Source organism: Centruroides vittatus, unplaced genomic scaffold, assembly GCF_030686945.1.
Source record: "Centruroides vittatus isolate TY-2023 unplaced genomic scaffold, ASM3068694v2 contig_165, whole genome shotgun sequence".
Lineage (NCBI taxonomy): Eukaryota > Metazoa > Arthropoda > Arachnida > Scorpiones > Buthidae > Centruroides > Centruroides vittatus.
This window is the reverse complement of record NW_027121000.1, coordinates 1,095,622-1,114,870: the sequence shown is the minus strand read 5'-3', so window position 1 is coordinate 1,114,870 and position 19,249 is coordinate 1,095,622. Positions and strand designations below refer to the sequence as shown.

At 31.0% G+C, this 19,249-nt stretch overlaps 1 protein-coding gene across 4 annotated transcripts in view; it reads left to right on the top strand.

Moving 5' to 3' along the window:
* The window catches only part of LOC136968886 (nesprin-1-like), an 83,669-nt gene that overhangs the window by 6,472 nt on the left and 57,948 nt on the right, over nt 1-19,249 (top strand). For 3 of the 4 annotated variants that reach the window (XM_067262947.1, XM_067262945.1, XM_067262944.1), the window contains exons 1-2: nt 6,901-8,017; nt 15,942-19,235. In XM_067262947.1, coding sequence (XP_067119048.1) covers nt 7,046-8,017; nt 15,942-19,235 — 4,266 coding nt within the window. In that variant the 5' untranslated portion in view covers nt 6,901-7,045. Of the gene's footprint in view, nt 1-6,900; nt 8,018-15,941; nt 19,236-19,249 lie in introns of those variants that run through there. The other variant, XM_067262946.1, reaches the window with a different exon arrangement.

The following is a 19,249-nucleotide window of genomic DNA, read 5'->3' as shown; positions in this document are numbered from 1 at the left end:
TAACACGGCACTTTTTTGGAACGTAACTACTGTGTTATATGAGGGATCCTGTAACATAAATAAATTTCAGGTAAACAGCATGTATCCAGTGAGAACTTCATAGGTCGCTAGATAGGTTTTATAAAAAGTAAAGCAGAATTCCTCAAAATGTAGCCTAAATTATTTTTAAATTGGCCCAAAATATAGTAAGTTTCCCAAATGTAGTAGCCTAGAGCCCTAAAAGTGTCTCAATCTGCTATTTGTAGCCCAATCTTGTGTAAGTTTTTATTTTCTCAACTCTAAGTCGAGTTAACATCAAATCCTTTACACTCAATAATTATAGGGTAGTAAAAAAGTACAATTCTTAGGTTCCTATCACAATCAGTCATTTTGTCTTTTCACAACAATTATGTACTAGTCTAATCTGTGAATTTCCTTACAAAACAATACTACCATCAGTAGTCATTCAAAAATGCAGGGGGAGGAGACACTATAACAGGAGAAGTTCCTCAAATCTTCATGTCGCAAAATCGATATCTTCTCCTGGTCATCTCGTCGATTGGAGTAGAGTTCATTGGCTTTCTTTGTACAGTCCCATCATCACTAGTCATCTTTGTTTACCTTTGTGTTCTTCCCGTAATGGCACCAAAACTAAAAGAGTTGCTATCTCAACCATGAGACACCATATACCCTCTCCTGCTCCCCCACTGGGTTTATTGCCCCTCCAGGCAATAACAAGCAATGGAACATTCTAGAAGCTTATAAACAAAGGTTTTGTAACCAACAATTTAATTTTATATACAGAAATGATGAATGATTGTCACACTTCTGCATAACAACTATACTTCTTACTGTAGACTGGATGAATTATAATTCTTTCTTCCACGGAAAACCTTGACAATCCAGTGTTGGGTGTTTATACAACTGCTAAATTGGAACAAAAAAGCAACATCTCCGCACATTTCCTTGACTTGGACATTCAAATAAGGGATAATAAGACCACGCATAAGGTATTTTACAAACAATGCCATGTATCTCTGTTCATCCCAGCTTCCTCTGAGGATCCATATTCGTATAAGATAGCGGCTTTTAGGGCACTAATTAAGCGCGCGTTCACGCACAACTCGAAATATGAAGACACAGTGGCCGAGCTTGGCCGTATCCAGGAAGTGGCATCTCAACACGGTTATGATAGGAACATAGTGTACAACATGGCACGCAAGTACGCACGGGGAAATACTCGTAACAACCTACAAGCCGGGGTAAGGTCCACCAATATTAGTGCAAGAAAAATAGTTGAGTACAACCACCATTTAGATGCAATATACAGAGAAATCGCATCCAGCACTCGAGATAAAATAACTTACAGGAGACCACGGTCAGTATACAGCTTACTTTGAAATGGGAAGGACAATTTGGACATGAAACATGCACCGGGCATATATGAGGTTTCCCCTGTGGGATGGCAGATTTAATAGAAGTCTGGTCTATGTGGGTTCGACCAAACGCTCCCTCCATCAGCGCCTCCGAGAGCACAGGTACGACATTGCCAACAATAAACTATCTACCACACTGGCAACGTATGCCACACAGCAGGGAATCACTGCCGACCTCCAAAATGCCCGTATAATCAGAATGTCACACCACACAGACCAACTCAGAACGCTGGAGACCCTAGAGATATATAAAGCGGGTTTGCACAACACGTGCATCAACTACAAGGATGCAATCAACATCTCGCAAGCCTGGAAATTTTGCTATGAGGGAAGTCCACACTCACAAATAACTTAATATTGCATTAATTCGTTTTACATTTAAAGATCGAAGAACGTAATAGTACGCATGCGTAGATAATAGCTTGTGCATAATGTTCCATTTTTTATCTTCCAATTTCTTTGATTTCAAAAATTGGAATAGAATTCACTTTGGTTTCTTGGTTCCATTCACGGGCATTTGAAACTACCTTTGTGCTGTGCCTGATGAAGACCCCGAAGGGGGTTGAAAACGTTTGCAGTTGTATATAAAAACACTGGATTGTCAAGGTTTTTCGTGTAAGAAAGAATTACACTTCTGCATTTTATGAAATTAGAGAAAAAAGAGTAGTCCATGGGTAAGATGACATCTGAAAATGTGTTACTGTAAAAACAATTCATATTGATCAGATTAGAGTTGTTCTTGGTCTATGTTATCTTACAGTATGGAGGCACTTCAATCTAAACAAATGAGTTAATGTATGTATATCACAGTTCAGACAGAATTTTCACTTCAAATTTCGAACTAACTGTATTTCAAAGTAACCTAATTCCTTAACATGTAAATCTCTATCTGTGGCTGGGACAAATAGTACATTTCAAACTATCTGAGTTCAAATTAACAAGAATTTCTTGTATTAGCTTTATTGACAAGATAGATTTAAAAAAAAAAAACAGTAATTCTTCAACAATATTATCTCAAAAAACAGAAAATAAATAAATGAATCTGATTTTATCTAATGCAAGAGAACCAAGTCAAACATGTTTTTCACCAAATCTTACAGAATTTTTAACTGAAGTCCATACAAATTTGTTGTTTATCTGCTAAATTTTTGAACCTGCATCAATATGTGATTGGTTTTGCAGACTTTCAAAAATGCTTTTAATATTGATAAGAATTTGAAATATGGTCATCTGAGTAAATACGTTATGATAAATACCAGTAACAATTTAAGGAATTATTAACCTTTGTCAATTATCATTTATTATTGTCATTACAAAGGAAGGTGATAATAAATTTGGAGCCCAACTATCAAGAGGTTTTAAAAATTTACAGACTAACTAGTGATGTCAGTTTCAAACCATGATGTATAAGATTAGCACGAATGCTTTTGATGCCAATACCTTTCGGTGAATTGATTAATGAAATTGTTTGGGATCTCTGTTTAAGGTTTTATTAAAACTGTGTTAACGAAGAAAAAGAGAAGGCTATAAACTATGTACTAGAATCAAATATTAAATCATTGCTTGACCTTAAAGCAGTGATTAAATATTTGATTATAGTACAATTAATAAATAATGGTGCTTCTGATAGAAGAGACTAATAATAAAAAATAGGAAATTATTATCAAAGTTAAAGTCTCTTTCATTAATGTGGAAAAGAAAAGCAACATTAAATAAATAAAAATAATATGTTTCTTCAGAAATTAGTAAATATTTATCAATTATTCTCAACATACTACAGAATTCTGAACTGTAGCTACTTCATTGTATTTGTATAGTGGTTGCTGCTGTTCTTTATTAAGTCATGTAAACAACCTTACAGGTATGTTGCTCTTGATAAATGAAAAAAAAAAGAAATTTACCATTAAATTTTTGAAACTTATCAACTACTTTTTGGTTTGGAATATTTGAAATCACTAATTTTTTCAGATAGTCACAAAAAATAGAGCTAGAATTTAATTTATAACCTGAAAATTTGACCTTTGAAACAGAATGATTACCGGATACTATTTATTAAAAAAGCAGCTATTTTGTTGGAATTTTCTATAATGTTCCTTCTCCGACAATGAGATCATCAATTCATGCACACAAAAAAAGCAACTTTATTCCAATTTTAATAATAAATTGCTGAAAATTCAGAAATGATATTTACACTAATTGCAAAAGAAAAATTCACAAGCTCAAACAAAATCAATTACTGAAGTTTAGGAATATTGATTGATTCAGCTGATATGTAATGATGTATTTTGATTAAAAAAAACTATTTTCAGACAGTCAGTTTCTTTATTTGACAACAGAATTGAATATAATAATTTTAATAACAGTAAAGAAAATTAATTAAGTTTCTTGTAATAATTACCCACTGGACAATTATTTTCATGTTTGGTGAGCAATTATTGGGAAGAAAATGTTGATGTTGTATGTAAAACTAGTGAAATTGAAATATTGTGACAACACATTTGGAAGTTTATTTGTAATCATTTGGCACTTTTTTACTTGAAGATGGGCTTGCTCAAAAGCGCTCTTTGTTTTCATATTATTCCATCAAAACATTGATATTAGTTGTAATAAAATTTATTATTGTTAATACTTAAGGCTGTATTCCACTACCTTTTTCCAATTTTGTTATTTTAATAGTATTTAGCAGTTTTAAATGCCTAAAATTATAAATAATTAATGAGGAATATTAAAATACATATATGAACTAATTTATAATATTAATGATGATAAGCATATTTAAATGGAGTGCTAAATTCTTGTATTAATTTGCAAATAATGAGTTACTCAATATTAAAAATATTAAGAGTATCTCATTATATACATTATATTCTTTATATACTTGTATTTATTAAAATTGTATAAAAATTTTTTCATAAATAATAATTTACATTGAATTTTTATATTCTTTTCATTAAATTAGGAAAAATTTTCAGGCAAGTAAATTGGAGGAATGGTGTCAAAATTCATTTTTTTATTTCAGAAGAATTGTTGAGTTTTTAATATAATCTTATCAGTACAAACTATTAATTATGTTATTTTTTGTGTGTTCTTATTAATTCATATTCACATTATATTTTTTATTATACATTTGAGTTAAATATTTTTATAAAAATTTTATTTCTCTTTACTTATCTATTCAGTAGAATATTTTATTTTTATGTGTTTATATTTGTATATTCTTTGTTTATATTTTGAATTATTTCTTAGTTAATATTTTGTTAAATATTTTTTTTATGAAACAACCATTCACAACAGGCCTTAAAAGATCAAATCAAGAGATACCAGCAACAAATTTCAGATCTTCAAGATCGCATTAAAAGACTTAATCAAACAAAAATACCCGATAAGGAATTGTATAAAATTCATATGGAATCATTACCATCAACAACTCTGGCTATACCTCAACCTCCTAAAATTTACGTTCCTTCATCTAGTCGTGAGCCATCGCCGAATATATTTCCTGGACAAAGATATCAAGAAGTAAGATATTCACCCATATCTCAAATTCAAGCTGAAGATTCTCCCCGCCTATCGTATGCTGCTGTTGCTTCGGGAAGATTTAGTCCTTTAGTGTTTCGTTCACGTGAAGCCAGTCCTTTAGTAGAAAGCAAATTAATTAAAACTGTCACAAAGAAAGATGAAAAGAAAACTGAATATGATAGAAAAACACCAGATATAACAATGCAAGTTAAAGTTTTAGATGATTCTTCCAGTCAGGCTAAAGAAGAGACTACTAGTCAAGTTACTACATCAACAGTTGAAACAATTTCATATTCTCATCAAGTTAAATCAAAAGTAATTAAAACTCAAATTATCAAACCTGAAAAGCTTGTATTTGAATCTAAAGAAATAATTGAAAAAGATGAGCCAATGACATCTCAAGTGCCTGAATCACCTAAACGCACAGGAGCAAGAAAGAAACAGAGGAAGGTGCAAATAAGTGGTGAATCAGGAGACATTTCTTCATCAGCATCATCAAGTCCAAAAGCAGATATTCAGTTTTCACCAATTTCTTCATCTGATCATGGTCAGTCTCCAACATGGGCCAGTGGTTTTCTTTCTAAACCATCTTATGCTGATATTGTATCAGGACGTGCAAGCCCTAGACCAGGCACTCCAAGTACTCCACCCACTCCACAACAACGAGAGCGTTTATTGGTAAGTTCCCCAACACCAGATGGTCATATGATGTCTTCTTATCAAAAGGAAATAATCAAAACTTCTGAAGGTGAAAGTACTGTTGAAAAACAAGAAATGTCAAAATTTTCTCATCAGACCTACACAACAGATTGTCCAGTTTACCCTTCAACCTCTATTCCTGTAGATACTAATGGAAAATTATTTTGTATTCAACCAGAACCTATCTTTCCTAAACAGCCAGAAACTACATCTAGCCAAATGATGCATTCTCAATCTCTTCCTACCGATACTATTCATTCTGCTTTTCATATTCCCGAGAAACTACAACCTTCAGAGGTGTTTTCTTCTTCGCAGCCAACTCGTGATATATCTTTGTCAACACAGATTGTTACAGAACCTTCAGATCAAATTCATTCATTCATTGTTAAAGAGACATCAGAATCCTCTCAGTCATCTTCAAGTTCTATGGAAACACTACGTAAAATAGGTGAAGAAAGGCAATTATCTCATAGTCAAACCACTCATACTCAAAAACAAATTAAAACTTATATTCCAACAGAATCACCCCGTTCTGCTTCACCAGATACCAGAAAATTAACATATGCAGAAGTAGCGAGAATAGGAAGTCCACTTCCTGCTGTGATTGGATCTCCTACATTAGATAGAAGAGGAAGGAGTCCTTCTCCATTTTTTTCTTTAAAAGTTGATCCCCAATTGCAGAAAAAAACACCTCAATCACCTATGGCTAGTTCTCCAAAGCAGCCAGACTTAAGTAAAAAAGAAACTACTTCAAAAGAATTTGAAGACAAAAATATACCTCCGGATGACGACGATCCTCAAAGAGCCCAGCAGTCTTTTTTAGAGGTGGCTTCTGATCACCGAACTCGTCCAAAATTGGATGAGAAAGACTGGTGGGAACAAGTTGAAGAAGAAGAAAAAGATGATCAAGAGAATCAGTCTTTTTTAGGACAAAGCACTGATAATACGAATCAAAAAAACGAGTATAGGCCTCTGTTCAACATGGAGGAGGGTGTAAATATGCACCAGTTGAACAGAGGCAGCGATAATAATAGTGTTAACATCAATTATCCTCCAAGATCTGACTGTGGGTTTGATACCTCAGGAACTATTTCACAGATCAATATAAATAATAAATATGAAAAAACTACATCAAATGGAAACTACAGTTTAAATGAAAATAATCAAAACAATATATATGATAGTGAATCAGTTACAGCAAATACAGAATTTAATGATGCAATAGGAAATAATATTCATCAAAATACATTAGATAAATCAAGTGTTAGTGTTCTTACTACAGAAAATTTTTGTGAAAAGAAATCTGAAAGTTATGAAGACATTAAACATCCTTTAGCTTCATCATCACACAGTACAGATGTTGAAAAATCTACAAAAAAGAATAAGAAGAAGAAGAAAAGAAAAAAGGCAAAATGTTTCAAAGTGAAAAAACAACAAATGATCCTCTTTATGTTTCAGCAGAATCAATTCCTGTTGCTTCAACATCAAATGAAAAAGAGCATAAAGGTAGTGGTGAAATTGATTTTAAACTGCCAAAAGTCTGTACCAAAATTAAAAAATGTAAACAGAAAAAATTAAAGAAAATTCTTGCTTCACCATTAACTAAGAGATCAATATTATTGCAAAGCCCAGCGAATTTGTCTTTGACAAGTGCCACGGGAGATACGGTAATTCATATTTCTGAATATCGATCGCATTCTGCTCTATTCTCTGATGGTTGTGCATCTCCATCCGGGACGTCGGATTCCGGTCTTTCAAGTTTAACTAAAGAAGGATGTTTGTCAATACCTCCATCTCCAGACTTATCAGAAAAAGAAAAAATTTCACATTTCATATCAAATATTAAACTTTCTGATTTGCCAAGATTTAATTTATTAGAAACTCTTGTCATAAAGAGTGATTTATCAACTTCAAAATTGCCAATGCATGCCTATTTGGAAAATTATGAGCATAGCGATAGTCAGATAGAAACAGACGAAGATAATTTTCAAGAAAGCTCACCAATACAGTTACCACTATCTGAAAATAAACAAGATAAAATTGAAATTACAGATGAACAGGTGCATTATCTTCCATTAAATTGTCCAGAAAACCAGAATCCTAATATTAAAACTGATGATTTTAATATAAACCAAACAGATGGAGTACAAGATACAGCTACATCTAATGCTGATGAGAATTCTCATACAATAGTAACTCATCTGTTTCATTCTACAACTAATAACGATGAATTGTTTGAAAATGTAATCGATAAAGAACAAATTTTACAAAATGTTTGCAAAGATGTTAGCGAATCATCAAAAAAATCCACTGATTCAGATAGTTCCAAAAATCAGAAGTTACAAAATGAAGAGAAAGAAATGAAAACGATATCTGCTTCCCAGGTTGGCACAAATTTTTATTGTGAAACGCATGATGAATAAACAATAATACTAATTGGAATCTAATCAATCATGAGAATATTATCCATTTTTGCTGATATGTACAACTAACAAGTTATTAGCATGCATTTTGTAATGTTTTTTTACATTCATTCAAATGCATGATTTCTTAAATATTTAATTTAAGCATGAAATTTTTAATATTAATAGATATGCATTTTTTAAATATAAAATTGGTTTTTCTTTTAATAAATTGTGTTGCTTTATAATGCCAGAATGAAAGATACTTTGCAGGTTGCTTAATTATGCATCAGTTTTTTTTTTCTTTGTATTATAACCAATTTTATTCAGCTGAATTAGTCAACGTAACTTTAACAATGAATGAAAATTAAAGAATGCCGTTTTTCACCCAGTCAATGGACATCTTCAAATGTAAACGGTTGCATGAATGAAGATGGCCTGTTTACTGGATTGAAAATGTTAGTGTTCTTTAAACTTCATCCACGGTTAAAAGTGCATTAATTAATTCGGCTAAGTAACTGCAGTGGCTAGTTCATCCTTAGCAGTTTAATTCGTACATTTGACGTAAAATATTACATCAATAATATAGTTTTGAATTAAAACAGAGGCTTTTGGCCTTTCTAAAGAAATATATCTCTGATGCAATTATAATTATTTGTTTTATTCTGATGTATTTTAAACTTAAACTGGACATATTTGAGATTAATTAAGATAATAATACATTTACTATGAAACTTTTACATGTAAAATTATTATTATTTTTTTTAATATTAATTTTATATTATAATTTTTAGTTAAGTTATAGAGATATATTTCTGTGAAAACAGCCTGAAATTCAAATTTATAAAAATTTAATTAATATTGTTGTTATGACAAAAAATAATAATAAATTATGGAGAAAAAATACTGATGCATAAAAAATAGAATTATATAATGTTTTGAATATAAAATTAGAGAAACTATTTGCTATTTAGATTGTGTGCAAATTTTTACTCTTGTTAAGAAAACGACTAATATTAATATTAAATATATTTATAGATTTTAATAAAGTAACTTTTAATGTTTTTTATAAATATTATATTACTTTATATATTAAAAAATATATGTTAATTATAAATTTTATTAAAAAATAAATTTCTACATATTTAAAAATGAAAATATGTAAAATTAATGACATTTTTTACACCCTGATTTTTAAAAATGTTTTCATCTATCTTTCTACTTTTTGTATTTTTAAAATATTGACATTTATTGAGAAAGGAAACATAAAAATAAATAATGATAAATAATGTATAATTTTAAAATATCAACAATTTATTATAAACATTTTAATTTGTTTATAAATCAAGAACTTGAACAATGCATCGCACACATTTTTAAAAGTAAGTTTCTTTTTAGAAATGCTTACTTTATAATTAAACAGAAATACTGGATCTGTTTGGTTGGTTAGGATAGTGTGTATATTTTCTACGTTGACTTGACGTTATGTCTTCAGTTTTACAATAGAAATTCTAAAGAATAATTCCAAATCTATGTAAAAATACAAACTATGTAAACTACGGTGACCACCTTTTCCTAATTTAACCAAGACCAAAACAGTAAGCTTTTGTCTTATGTTTATTGCTATTAAAATGCATTTTTAAAGCTATTGCACTTAATGATAAACTATATATTGCAAGGCTATTTACATAGGGTAGTTTGGGATTTAACCTTTTCTACATAGAAAGAACTAAAATATTAAATAAAAAAATAATATAAAACAAATGCAAATATTTTATATTTGTTTTGCATGCATTCAGTTCCTTGATAAAAATCCAACAATGAGTCACTTAACTTTCCTGGCAACATTTAAAACTGCATATGGCACCATCTGTTATATTTTATTTTAAAAACTTTTTATATATTTAATTATTATAAAATGGCAAGAAGCTTAATTTTGAAGATAGGGATGGGTTTTATAAAGAAACTGGAAATGCTAATAGAAAAATTGTCATTAAGGCCGATCCTGCTCAAGATAATGCAGCCCCCTTTATTTCCCTACCCCTTCAACCTCTATCACCAAAATTTAATAGCATGAGAAGTCGGGTGTGAATATACAAAGGTAGGCTGAAAAGTAATGCACACATGCTTGTAGAACACGAACAAAAACAAATAGCAAGATCGGGCAAAAAGTACATTAAAGTACAATTCTTAAGCTTCAAAATCATATATTTATTTTTCAACATAGTTACCATTAAGGCTAACACATTTCTCCCAACATGTAACAAGTTTTTTCATTCCGTCACTAAAAAATTCTTCTGACTTTTCTCGAAGGACTTGACAGCTACCTTCACCTCATCGTCCGAGGTGTAATGATTACCCTTGAGGTCTCTCCTGAGTAGAGGAAAAAAATAAAAATTGTAAGATGCAAGATTGGGGGAATAAGGGGGTAGTGGAATCGGTTCAAACTTCAGGTTTCGCAGAGCCTCTCCAGTTGCGCGTGAGATGTGCAGACGAGCGTTGTCATGTTGCAAGATTATTGGTGCCAGGTGATTATTTGTTGTGTTAGAGGCAGCCTGGCACCAATAATCTTGCAACATGACAACGCTTGTCCGCACACCTCACGCGCAACTGGAGAGGCTCTGCGAAACCTAAAGTTTGAACCGATTCCACTCCCTCCTTATTCCCCCAATCTTGCATCTTACAATTTTTATTTTTTTTCTCCACTCAGGAGAGACCTCAAGGGTAATCATTACACCTCGGACGATGAGGTGAAGGCAGCTTTCAAGTCCTGGATTCGAGAAAACTCTGAAGAATTTTTCAGTGACGGAATGAAAAGACTTGTTACACATTGGGAGCCTTATGTGTTAGCCTTAACAGTGACTATGTTGAAAAATAAATATATGATTTTGAAGCTTAAGAATTGTACTTTTTGCCCAATCTTGCTATTTGTTTTTGTTCGTGTTCTACAAGCATGTGTGCATTACTTTTCAGCCTACCCTCATATTATTCTATGTCTTATCTGCCAATGATTTGGTAAGAATCGCTCACTTTGTCAGTGGATGGCCTTTAACTTTCAATTTAAGAATTTAGAGCCAAGATGATTGTAAGAGTTGTCTCCTGTCAGGATTCCCAACACCAGTTAGGATAGTTATACTCGCGTCCTAACTCACAATATTAAATTTCATTTGTTCAAAAAGGACACGATTTCTTTGAGTGGGGAAGTTATGTGCAAGTCGATAGGCATCTGATTTCGATTGAACTGACATTGGGATCATTGATAAACAAACAACAAAATTTAATAAGGATAACTAAAATAAAGTAAAAAGATCTAGAGAATTTAGGAATCGTTTAGCTCCTGGTTATTCTAATCTTTGCAAGAGAGAGAGTTTATATTCAGAGGTATTATGTCAGACTTTATGTAATCATTAATCTTTCTTTGATGATTCATATGAGAGGAGGAAGTTGGAAAGTCGGAGGAGAATAGGCACCAACAAAAGTTCTGGAGAACTGGCTGGATTGGCCGAATTCACTTCAAATCATGCACGTAAAACCCTTAAATTCAGAAATTTTCTCCAATGAGGTGTTTGGATTGTGGTCATCTAACAATGAGTTGAGTTAGTTAGGTGATTAGTCATCAGATGTGATAGTAATTTTCTCAGAAAGTAAACAGTTTGGAAAGGAAGCTTTATTTCCTTGTTCTCCTCAAATTTCCCTCAAAAGGTTGAAAAGTGCACAATTTAATGACAAAATATTAGATTGAGTTTTAGATTTTAGAAAATAAATTAATCTTATATTTGGATTCTCACAATAGCATCAATCCTCCTAATAAACAAACCTCTCTACAAAATTTCAGAAATTTTTGACAAAAAGCACAGGAGTTATTAAGTTTTAATTAAAGAGGGTGAACAAAATCATGCCCCCCCACACACACACTAACATTCATACATACAGAAAAAATCTCCAAATTTTTTTGCATTTCTCGATGTTTCAAGGTTCCAAGTCCAGAAATGTAAGGTCTCGGGAGTCATTTTTTGATTGATCTCCATACTTTCCATCTGTTATGCATAACAGAGCTGGGAAAGTAAAAACGAATAAACTACATTATAAAAAATGTGCGTTCTTTAAATCTTACTTTTTTAAAAACCTGCGCATGAATCTGGTGCATTGCGGTAATGATATTTTTCAGCGTACAGATTAAATTTTCTAAGCTGTAAAGTATATTTTGAAATTGGCTCTCTTGAAAAGAAATAAGATAATAGTATATTTTTCAGAAATTAAGAGACTTTACACTTGTTCATTTTCACTCATTTTACAATGATTTTAATTTTAAAAAAATAATGTAAAAATAATAATAATTACATTAAAAAAAACTGTGAATCACTAATTATTATTGTCTGTGTAAAAATATTCATTTTAGCTTTATTTTTTATAACTAACTTTTTTGCTATTTGTTAATTATTATTACGGAATTTAAAAAAGAAAATAGATAAATAAATAAATAATAAACAAGCTTATTACTAGCATAAGCCCAGGTGAAAAACTGAGCTTAACACTTGCACCAATATGGAATAGCATGCTCAAAATTTTTTTATTTTATATTATTTGGCCATGGTTAAAAATTAGTGCAACCTGGACATTTTATTGTAAAACTTGAAGCTTGGAGACAAAGTGTGAAAACCTGTAGACTCAAACAATTGAACAAACCTACAAAGTAAGCATAATTTTCAATCATATATCTCCTGCAATTATTTTAAAGAAATATTAATAAAATCAATAAAAAATAAAGGTTTGTTTAGTATTTTCTTTATGCAATCATAAACTATAGCCCGACATTGAATTAAGCAAAGACCTAATTACCAGATTATTTATGGGCTTTAACTGTGCTAGTAAGTAATCAAATTATGAAATTTGGCCTAAAGATATGCTTCATAATTTGGTTATTATAGTTTTGCGCATATAAGCTGCAGATTATCTGTTTTTAAAAGACCATTTAAAAGCATACCAAGATATACGATAGAGTGGGTTATACACCAGTTTTAAATTGCAATTACAGATTTGCACCTACAGAGCAATAGCTACTCTGAGAGGTGTGGAGTTTATGGTCGGATGGGTTATGAAAAGGTTTAATGAAGTCAATGAACATTTTTGGCCTCTAAATAGGACAAAAATGTTCATTGTGTTCATTAAATTTTGTGTCGGTTTATGAAAACAAGGATTTTCTTTATTAGGTATGATTTTTGGTGACTGAACACAGCTATTTTCCTGGTATTTCTGTGAATCTCTGTGTCATTAAAATATTAAAATTAAATTGCTTGCTCTATAAGAACTTTCTGGATCTGTCATTTGAACAAACTTTAAAATGTTTCCATGTTAACAGCAAAAAATGAGTTTTGATAGTGTAGATAATGATAATTAATAGTTTCCAAATCTGGCATCTTGACCAGGAAAACTTGGAGTCTTCTTAGTCAAGGTATCAGATTTGAGTTTTATTAATTCTTATTACCTAGAAAAAACATATTTTAAACAAAGATCAACTTGAAATTGTTTATTGGGGGCCAATGAACATATAAACAACACTGTATTCCCTTCACAAATAGAATTGAATGGATTTGTTGGCAACTTTATCATTCTCATCACCCTGATGTATAAACAACCAAATATTTCATGTTTTATCATGTTGATTAAGAAAGAAAAAGTATAATGATTTTAAAACCATTTTTTTAATGTGGAAAAATTGCCACAGATCTTATACAGCGATCTATAATCTATACCATTGCAATTGGTAGGATTTTCAATATGTAATTTGCAGACTATAGGCAGAAAAATACTTTCAAAATCTGATTGCACATTTTCAACTTCTGCCATTGCTAGCTTCTATAACTTTGTTCCTAATAAAACAATTACTGTACACAGTTAATATAACACTATAAAAACAAAATTTTATCAAGTCAAAAAGACGTTACATTTATACAAACATTTCGAAACCCGATATATTAGTAATAAGAGATGACTCGTACCGCCTTCCTTTAGAGACAAATTATTTAGAAATTAATTTTACATAATTGCAAAAAAGTAGCCTGATTTAATCCAGTTACATTTATTGAAAAATATACTGATGTTATAACATGGTGTCTAATAAACTGTTACCAGTTAATAGTGTGAGAATATGGACGAGGGTGGAGCCCTTTAGTCGTCGAGTCACAAGACCTGCTCTTGATGTCACTGGATGGCTTTAAAATAGGAGGTCTTAACACATTCAAGTGGGGAGTGCAGTGGGCAAGTCGATAGGGTCCGTTTTTCCGAGTAACAACAGGTAGCCAGATTAGCAAACATATACAACAAGAGTTTATTATAATTAAAATCGAGAATATACAAAAGAACTACATAACACACAACTATATATGGGGAGTAACTCTATAAAGCAGCGTGACTAACCTACGGCGTATATTGCTCACACGAGTTTACAAATACTGCAGTCTAAGCTATCTACCTAAGTTATGTAGAGAGAGAGAGTTTACAATTCTCTAATTATTTTACCTCTGGTAGGTAACCAATTCTTTAACTTCTCGGAGTGTCTGGTTGTCATCTGTTGTTCTTATAGAGGTTGGGAGCTGAATTTAAGCTGTGCCGGTCACTGATGGGTTGGAGCCTGGTGGAATCCCTCTGGAGTTTGAGACTGGGTCCTCTTCTATGGTGGTCCATTTCTTTGGTGTCTACTCGGTATGGCGAGGTTGGAGATGTCCACTCAATATGGTCTCGAGACGTGTACCTGGTATAGTTGTTGGGGAAGTCCACCAATGTCTGCCTACTAAGGTGAGTGGATCTTCTGGTGGCTGCTGGATCTGGTGAGGTTTGATGAATGTCCCAAAATGCGGGTGCTTTGTCCTTATATTCAGATTTGGCCTGGGAAAATGATCAGGTGATTGATTGTTTGGTGATGAATCTGCAGGTGTGAGGTCAGAGGTTTCTATCAATAGTGCTACAATGCCATTTAGATGGAGCTGTCATGACCATATTTGGTTCAAGACTTATTAGATTTGTTCTGTTTACTTGTTCAATGGTTGACTTTCTCTTCCTTTAACAATATGTTGTTATCATTTAGCACAAGATTGTTATAATTCTCAACCTGTTGTTGACGGGAAGGGTGATATTCAATCCATTTTTTGTGCAATGTTTTCTTAACGATCACGATGGAGAAATATATTAAAAATTTCCTTAAATTAGCACTAAATCCGACCTATGATCCTCACAATAGCATTATGAAGCGCTTGAAATATTTTAAACTGAAAACATCAGAAGTATTTATCATTGCAGGAAGAAATCAAAATGAAGAACTTGCAACTTTCATAATTTAAAATAGTAGATTAAATTAGAAATAGTGATATATATCTAGATAATTTGAAAGTATGTCATGTATAGTCGTTTTCCTAATAATTATTTATGCTTATTATAATATTTATTAATGAATGTCTAATTTGAATTTTTTTATTTATTGATTGTGATTTTATAATCAATTTATGCATATAGATTTGCATGTTTTACTTAATAGAATTTTATATGAATGAAATATTAGAACAGCTACATTTTTTGTAATAATATTGTCATCTTAATGCTATGAATATATTTATTTTTTATTATTTCTTTTTAATGAAAATTTACTGTTTTAAAGAGCTTTGCATCAAATATTAGCAACTTAAATTTAATGCTTGATATGTAAATATAGAATTTAATATAAGATAACATATATTTAAGAAAATAATATTAAAATCTTTAAAAATGTTTCAAGTAGATAATTTAAAATTATACAAATTTACGTTATTTAGTACTAAGGTGACAATATAAAAAATTGCTTTTGTAAAAATGAAAAGTAATAATTTTATCAAAAATATTTTTTAATTAAAATTTATATATTTTCTTTCCTTAGATAACATCCAGCCAAGAAATCCAAGACATTCCTGCAGAGGTAGAATTAGAAAGTAGTCCGTTGAGTCAAATAACCGATTATCAGATTGGAGAAGAATCCACTCAGGTGTCTCGTACAGTGACATCACAAAAAGTTATTCGTACTGTTTTAAAGAGGACCACCTGTACTGAGTTTGCTGGACAAACATCACAGGTGATTCAGATTGAAGACAACAGTAAGCCAACTGTTGTGCTTTCTTCTTCACAAACTGGTAAATTTGAGAAACAGTTATCCAGTGTTTCACAGCAGAGCGTAACATTATCTAATCCACAGTTTGATAATGAGCAAATAAGAACAGTTGCACAAAATGTTGTCTCACAAATAATTCAAAAATCACAGCAGATAATAAATAACAATGAAAATATTCCTGAAAAAGCTGCTTTTGTGCAGCAAGTTAGTCATAAAACAACAGAAGCTGGAATGATAAGTAAGAAACAGCATTCGGTTAAAAGAACAACTTTTTCGTCTCGTACTGAAAATGTAGCAGATTACCATTCTGCTTACCGTGAGCAAAAATCTTTTACTGCAGTAAATAACGTAACGGTTCTAAAATCAACAGGAAATACAGCAACCGTTTACTCGTCAAATGAAGGTGTCTTGGATTCGTCTTCATTATACGAAGAAACAGAGTTAGAACCTTGTGACGATAACCCATTACAAACGTGTGAAATTCAGGAAATTATTGACTACGACGACGACGACGAAGAAGACGAAGAAATAAAAAGGCTCACTGGCGAGTGTGATTATACAGTTTTTGAAGAAGTTGAAAAGTTAGATGATGATAAAGATTCTAAGCCCACTTATTTCATTGAAGAAGAACAAAATATTTTTATGCCTTTAGTAGAAAATGAAAAACTTGAATCTGCATTTGAACAGTCGGTGCCAGAAACAATGAAAACTGAACTGGTTGAAAGAACAAAATATTTAGATGATGATGAAAAATATGATGATGAAACTATTACTTATGTAAATTTGAACAATAATGTAATAAATTCAGAAAACAAGGAATTCTCTGAAGACATTACTCATCACGAGTTTATTGATAAAAATGATTTGAGTGAAATAGAAATAATTGAAGAAGTCTCTCATAAAACTGATGCTAGTAATGTTGAGCATTTTGTTCAAATTTCTGAAAAATTGGAATTGCATATGGATGAATCTAAGTCAGTTAAAATTAATGTTTTCCAGAAAGATAGTGAAATAACTGAAAATATTTCACAAGATAAAAATATTGAAGTAAATAAATCTGTTACCAGTAAAGATAAAACTGAAGAAATTTTAGATTATAATTGTAATGTTCCTCTATCAGATGATAAAAATAAGTTGGAAAAGAATAAAGAACCTAATTCAGTTATTGAAGATGACAATAATAATAATAATGAAAGTTTGATACTAAAATATGATCAATCTATTGAAAATTTAATGGTCCTTGGCAGGGGTATTTATGCAAATGATTTGATTAGAGAAGATTCGGTTATTTCGGTAGATAACGATACAGAGAAATTGAAAGAAGAAACAGTTGAAGTAACGTTTCAAGATGAAGAATTACATACTGTCGACAAATCAAAACTGCAGAAATTAAATGAGGATTCTATTCAGTTCAGAGACGAAAATCAAAATATAAATCTGTACCTTGAAAAAGATGTAGACACCAGAAATAAACTAGAAGTAATTCCAAATCAAATGGAAGAACTTGAAGTAAATAAAAATAAGTATAAAATATATACATCAACAGAATTAGAAAGTGAAAAACATGTACTAATTTCTCAAGATAATGAAAAAATAGAGGAAGTGACGATATTACAACATGATGATGATGATGACAATGACAACGACGACGACGAACTGAAACATAAAGTTGAAATGCCAAAACAGTTAGACATTCAACAAATTGTATACTCAAATTTAAATGACGAAAATGGTAATATAGAATTTATTCAAAAAATGGAGAAAGCTGAACAATTAGAGCAATATGGAAACGTAGAAGAATCAAAGCAACTGTTAGGTAATATAGGTAAATTGAATAACACAAATACATCAACAGTAGAAATTGAAGAATGTACTCGAACAGAAAATATTTCTGAAGATACAATACATGTATCAGAATATAAAGAGGATGAATCACATCTAAGAACACAAGAAATTTATGAAGAATCTAAAGAGACTCCACAACATGAGATTGGCACCATACAATATTTTGAGAAAGAACAAAAATCAGACCAAGAAAAATTTGATAAAACAGTAAATGATTCAAAATTTCCTGAAGTGTTAAAAGAAATATCAGAGCAGGAAAATGTTGAGTTATTAGAAAGTCCACAAATGGAAGAAGAAAAGAATTTCCTTAGAGAAGAGCAATATGTACTTCCAGTTTCGGAATATACAACGGAAAAAGATAAAACCTTATCAGAATTTATAAAAAGTAAAAGTTCTTCACAAATTCCAGAAGACATTAGTGATGAAGTTAAAGATAAATTTGAAACTCATACTTTATCTGAAGTAGATTCTGAAAAACAAGAAATGAAAAGTATAGAATTACTACCTGAATGGAAAAAAGAACAAGATCATATCCAAAAATCTTTTGAAGTTATTGCAAAAACATCTCAGTTTGAAGAAAAAAGGTCAAAATTACAAGTTCCATCAAATGATGAATGTCATAGAACACAAGTTACTCCATCAGAAATTGTGGAAAGTAATCAGAAAATAACACAAGATGAAGATAAATTAAATCAAATATCAATTTTGGATATCACAAAAGACTTGAAAAAGGATGATGAAAGTAAAGAAGAGTTACTTGAAATATCAGAATATAGCAAAAAGAGTGTACAAGAACTGCAGATGCCAATGGAGGTGGAAAATAAAGAGATGCAATCATCAGAAAATGAAGTTTGTGATTTGAAAGAGGATGAAGATGATGTAATTAAAGAAGCATTACATGGAATATCAAAATGTAGCGAAGAGAGTGTACAAGAACTGCAAATACCAACCTATGTTGAAAATAAAGAGATGCAATCATCAGAAAAGTCAGAAAATGAATGTAGAGAAAGTTATACACAAGAAGAAATGAAAGAAATTTCTGATGAATTCACTGCTATTGAACAGGAGTTTAAAAATGTGGCAACAGAACATGTGAACTTAAACTTTAATCTAATTTCAAGAATAGATTCAGAGCTGCAAGTTGTAGAAAATAAGCTCCAAAATGTTATGAAAAGTATTAATGAGCATGTAACTACTGAAAACATAATATCAGAAATAAAAGTAAGCTATTTTTA